The sequence below is a fragment of the Neolamprologus brichardi genome, chromosome 22 (assembly GCF_056152115.1).
Source record: "Neolamprologus brichardi isolate AB-2024 chromosome 22, ASM5615211v1, whole genome shotgun sequence".
NCBI classification, from domain to species: Eukaryota; Metazoa; Chordata; class Actinopteri; order Cichliformes; family Cichlidae; genus Neolamprologus; species Neolamprologus brichardi.
This window is the reverse complement of record NC_142124.1, coordinates 6230966-6236055: the sequence shown is the minus strand read 5'-3', so window position 1 is coordinate 6236055 and position 5090 is coordinate 6230966. Positions and strand designations below refer to the sequence as shown.

The 5090-nt window shown below is 39.3% G+C and overlaps 1 protein-coding gene across 1 annotated transcript; it reads left to right on the top strand.

Moving 5' to 3' along the window:
- Window positions 1-460: 460 nt before the first annotated feature.
- On the top strand, window positions 461-4735 carry LOC102782255 (major histocompatibility complex class I-related protein 1-like). Its single transcript, XM_087834747.1, has 5 exons — window positions 461-558; window positions 1179-1445; window positions 2193-2471; window positions 2811-3131; window positions 4560-4735. Exons 1-5 carry the CDS (start codon window positions 507-509, stop codon window positions 4733-4735), a joined length of 1095 nt encoding a protein of 364 aa, XP_087690873.1. The 5' UTR covers window positions 461-506.
- Window positions 4736-5090: the final 355 nt, after the last annotated feature.

The window sequence follows — 5090 nt, the reverse complement described above, 5'->3', positions numbered from 1 at the left end:
TAGAAATTTGTGTTAATGAGCTATTTAACAGGTGTACCTAATAAACTGTCTGGTTAGTGTATATGTATAACCTGGGGAGCACTTCATCACAGTTTTAGTTCTTGTAGCGTCAATAAAACACTGTGTTTGTCCTCTGGTGACATTTTATTAGGGAATGTTTTCACTCTAAAGGAGCCTAACAACACAGAGACAATAGAAACAATAGAAACTTTAACCTACAAAAAGTCTGAGCAGCATGACTCATAAACTAAACATACTTCTGTGTGGAAACAAAGGCAGAAACACCCGGCCTCTCTCCCCGCCTCCTTATTTCATCACATTTTGCAGACTTTACTTTCAGTTCTGCGGATAACATCAGTGAGTCGTTTTAACCCAGATATTAGTGACGTTGGCACTGAGGATGGTTTTCATTGGCTCGATGATGCAGCTTTGACCTCAGCTTTGGGTCAACACCCAGACCCACATAGATAATAAGATATTAGCTGTTAGATTATCGAGAGGTCACCATGAAACTGTTTATTTTTCTGTTTCTCCTGGAAATACACGGCACGGTGGGATGTGAGTTAGAAATTTGTATCACTTACAGTAAAGTTTTTTAAACTGTTTTGCTAAAAAGGACATATTTAAGATTATTTTTAAAAAGGCTATTAATAGGTTCGTTTGCCCATGTTTACATAAAAGCCATTAATATCTCTGCTAGTTCTGGGGAAATGCTTCAGGAAGCTTGATTAGCATCACTTTCCAGTCACAAACACCAAAAAGGTTTGTGAGTTTTAATCACATCAACGTATCAGTGACACCAAAGGACTTCCTGATTCCTGCACAGTTCAGGGTGTGTCGGCAGCATCACTAACAGTGTAACATGATCCATTACTCATCATCTTTTATTAATCACATCAATTTAGAATTTACAATCTGATATTTTCTAATTTTACAACATTTGAAAAGAGCCAATAATGAGTTATTGATTATTTGATTCATAATTACATCGGTATTAGTCTCAAACATAGTAAAAAAAAAACCTTTGTGTTGGACTGTGCCATAGTTTTTGTTTTGTTTATAAAAACTGCCCTTAATTCAGCACTATTAGAATGATAATAGGATGATTAGATGAAATATGAACTGCATGCGCTGTTGTTGTTGAGTCTAAAAGTTGAAACAGTCATTTTTTCTTACAGTGACTCACTCTCTGAGATATTTCTACTCTTCTTCCTCTGGAGTCTCAAACCTTCCAGAGTTTGTAGCTGTTGGTTTGGTTGATGGTGTTCAGATGATTCGCTATGACAGCAACACAGAGAAAGCAGAGTTTAAGCAGCAGTGGATGGAGAAAGCTACAGAAGATGATCTACAGTATTTGTCCCGCCAGACTAACAGGCTCATGAACACCCAGCAGGTCTTTGAAGGCAACATCGACACTTTGAAGCAGCGATTCAACCAAACTGGAGGTTTGTTTCTGTTTCACTTTTTTACTCTTAAAATGAAGCTTTTTATTAACCTAACTGCTGACACTGAATAAAATCTCTCCAGGTTTTAAAGACCTTTGTTGTTACAGACTAGACTTGTAGTCAAGACCGCCTAAACCAAGACCAAGACAATACCAAGACCAGAGGGTATCGAGACCGAGAGAAAGACGAGACCGAAACCGAGACAAAAAAGTCTTTACACTGTCACGTCTCTCACCCTCTCTGTTTTTCACATAATGATATTATCCTATATCCTTGCATGTGATTGGCCACAATATGGAGGGATTGGAGCATAGCTGAGCCACTGTGTGAGAGCTGAGCAGCGAAAGGAAATTAAGTGAGGAGCCGGCTCTCGCTCAATGGGAGTCGACTCTTCTGATTCACTACAAAGCGCTCTCTAAGCATGGCCCTTAGAGCTGTTGCTTTTGTGCACGACACATTATCGAACGTTGGTTTGTGTGTCATGGGTACACAATCACTATGTCGATATGAGACAGCAAGACAGAGACAGCGAGACCAAGACAAGACCAAGACCACGTAAAAGTGGTCTCGAGGCATCCAACTCTATTACAGACGCAAGCTAGCTTGTTAGCGCCCTTAATGGAAGCTTAACCAGCCAAATTTAAAAAGCTGATTATGTGTATTTATGTAATTTTTATTGAAGCTCTTCAACCTAACTCCCTCATCTGTGGGCAAATATCAACTATTTCATACTCCTCTTGGTTTCAGGTGTTCACATTAACCAGCTGATGTACGGCTGTGAATGGGACGATGAAACGGCTGAAGTTAACGGCTATCATCAGTATGGCTATGATGGAGAAGATTTCCTATTATTTGACCTGAGGACAGAGACATGGATCGCTCCAGTAATGCAGGCTGTAATCACCAAACACAAGTGGGACAGAGACAGATCTCTTTCAGGTCATCTGAAGAACTATCACACCCAACTTTGTCCTGAGTGGCTGAAGAAGTACGTGAACTATGGGAGGAGCTCTCTGATAAGGAAAGGTAAAATCACATGACCTGATTTATTGTAATACTTTTAATTAACAGGCCACATCCTGATCTTCTCATACATTTATTACCACTTTATCACATTTACGCTTTTTATTTTTCCCAGTTTCTGTTTATTTTACTTTTCTAATCACCATCGCTGCAGCTTCTTACAGCACTCCCTTCACTCAGTTGTGTACTTCTTGTAATTCTCCCATTTTCTTAATTATTCTTTAAATGGCATTTATGTTAATTTGTGTCTAAAACATAAAAAAAAATACACCAAATGAAAATGGTAAACTCAGTATGAACTGTGATTTTAGATTTATTTTTTTTATTTTTTAAATCCCTCAGAGTGTCCATCAGTGTCTCTCCTCCAGAAGTCTTCCTCCTCTCCAGTCACCTGCCACGCTACAGGTTTCTATCCTGACAGAGCCGAGATGATCTGGAAAAAAGATGGAGTGGAGATTCATGAAGGTGTGAACATGGGAGAGATCCTCTCCAACCATGATGGGACCTTCCAGATGAGTGTTGACCTGGATGTCTCATCAGTGAAACCTGAAGACTGGCACAGATACAGATGTGTGTTTCAGCTCTCTGGTGTGAACAAGGACATCGTCACCAAACTGGACAAAGCAGCGATCAAGACCAATGAGGGTAAAATTAGAAAAAGAAGAGAGTAAAACTTTTATAAATACACCTTTATTTGATCTTATTTGGGTTTTCCATTTGGCTCGGTGGCACGGTGGTTAGCACTGTTGCCGCACAGCAAGAAGGTCCTGAGTTCAATTCCACCATCAGGCCGGGGTCTTTCTGTGTGGAGTTTGCATGTTCTCCCCGTGTTTGTGTGGGTTCCCTCCGGGTACTCCGGCTTCCTCCCACCGTCCAAAGACATGCAGCTTGTGGGGATAGGTTAATTGAATAATCCAAATTGCCACTAGGTGTGAATGTGAGCACGAATGGTTGTCTGTCCCTGTGTGTTGGCCCTGCGACAGACTGGCGACCTGTCCAGGGTGTACCCCGCCTCTCGCCTTATGACAGCTGGGATAGGCTCCAGCGCCCCCCGCAACCCTGAAAAGGATAAGTGGAAGCGAATGGATGGCATTTGGCTCCACGTGAAAGGAGGAAACTGTTAGAAGCCCTTTTCACACACGCTTAAAACAAACCAGGTGTTTGATAGAGATTAGGAAGCAACAGGACTAATCATTCGGTACTTGATCTTAATAATAGAGGATGTAGGAGTGAAAAAAACAACAACAAAAAAAACTTTAATTTTTGGGTTTTAGTACAAAGTTAAACTGCTGATCCAAAACGTTTAAGAAAAATCTAAAAAAAGGCAACAAACTGGTAAATCTAAAATACACTCAGAGAAATCACATGAGGGAAAACAAACAGACACTAAAACAAAGACTGAAGGGAGGGAAGAGTGTTTATAAACACATGAGGTAATCAGAGAACGGGAAACACGATTGTGACGAGACACAGCTGACGTAAAGCTAAACGGATGAAACACTGAGTGAAGTTAGCGCAGGGACAGAAACAGAGACCCTTCAAGGACCAATAACACTCTGTGACTACAACACTAACAAGAACTAAAACACAAACAGGTCTGAAGGATCCACTAACACAGCACAGGTGAAAATAAAGATCAGACAATAAACAGAGAGCAAAGGGAGCCCTGAGCAATCACACAAGAGCAAATAAAGAAAAAATAAACACAGCAGCAGGCCTGAGGATCACACGCAGCTCAGGTTACACTGATCTTCGTCTTTCATCATCATCACTGGGAGGTAAAAACTACAAACTTTAATTTTAATGTGGTTTTAGTGACCCTGATTTTTTTTCTGGTTTTATGTGATCTGTTTATAACATGGAAGAATCAAACCTGCTGTGATACTGTGTTCATTCACCTGTTGTTGATGACTGGCTCAGTGTAACTGCTGAACAACAAACTGTAATACAGTTCGATTATTCACTAATCTACATTAACACATTGTGTAGTTTAGTTCCTGTGGTGTTTTATAGATAAAGGACTGGTGTGGTCTTAATGAACGTTGGTCCAACAGTGAGATGAACTACAGAATGTAAATGTGTTGGTTTCAGGTTCTTCAGTCTTCCCTGCTGGTGTTGTTTTCCGGATTATGGGAATACTGCTCCTCCTGACTGTCTGCTTCTCTGGAGTCTTTATCTGGAGGAGAAAATATAAAGGTGAGAAATATGAAACACATTTACCTTCAACATGTTGCCAACATTTTGATGTTTATGCTCTTATAATTTGATGTTTCATGTCTGTTACTTCCCATGTGATAAAGTTCATAAAGTGTAAATATTTGATATTCAATCAAATGTTTCATAAAAGTGGTGCAAACAGTGCCTTTATTCTTATGTGCTTTTGTATGTTTTGAATAAATAACTGTATTACTGTCTGTGTTTTCAGAGCTGTACTGACAGTAAGTATTTAATTTATTATATATATGTATATATTTTATTAGATTTTCTTAAAAATAATTTTATTTGGTTTTTATATTTCAGATTTAAATGCTTATTTAAAATGTTTGAGACTTAAGATGTTTAAAAGATTTCTCTGTGTGTGACTCAGTGCAGCTTTAGAAAGAAATTTATCGCTCAACCATC

Excerpts from the sequence above, each read along its gene's own strand:
- LOC102782255 (XM_087834747.1), top strand. The coding sequence starts at position 507 with ATGAAACTGTTTATTTTTCTGTTTCTCCTGGAAATACACGGCACGGTG. Across the intron at positions 1,446-2,192 it reads GCGATTCAACCAAACTGGAG|GTGTTCACATTAACCAGCTG; the intron begins GTTTGTTTCTGT and ends TCTTGGTTTCAG. Across the intron at positions 2,472-2,810 it reads GAGCTCTCTGATAAGGAAAG|AGTGTCCATCAGTGTCTCTC; the intron begins GTAAAATCACAT and ends TAAATCCCTCAG.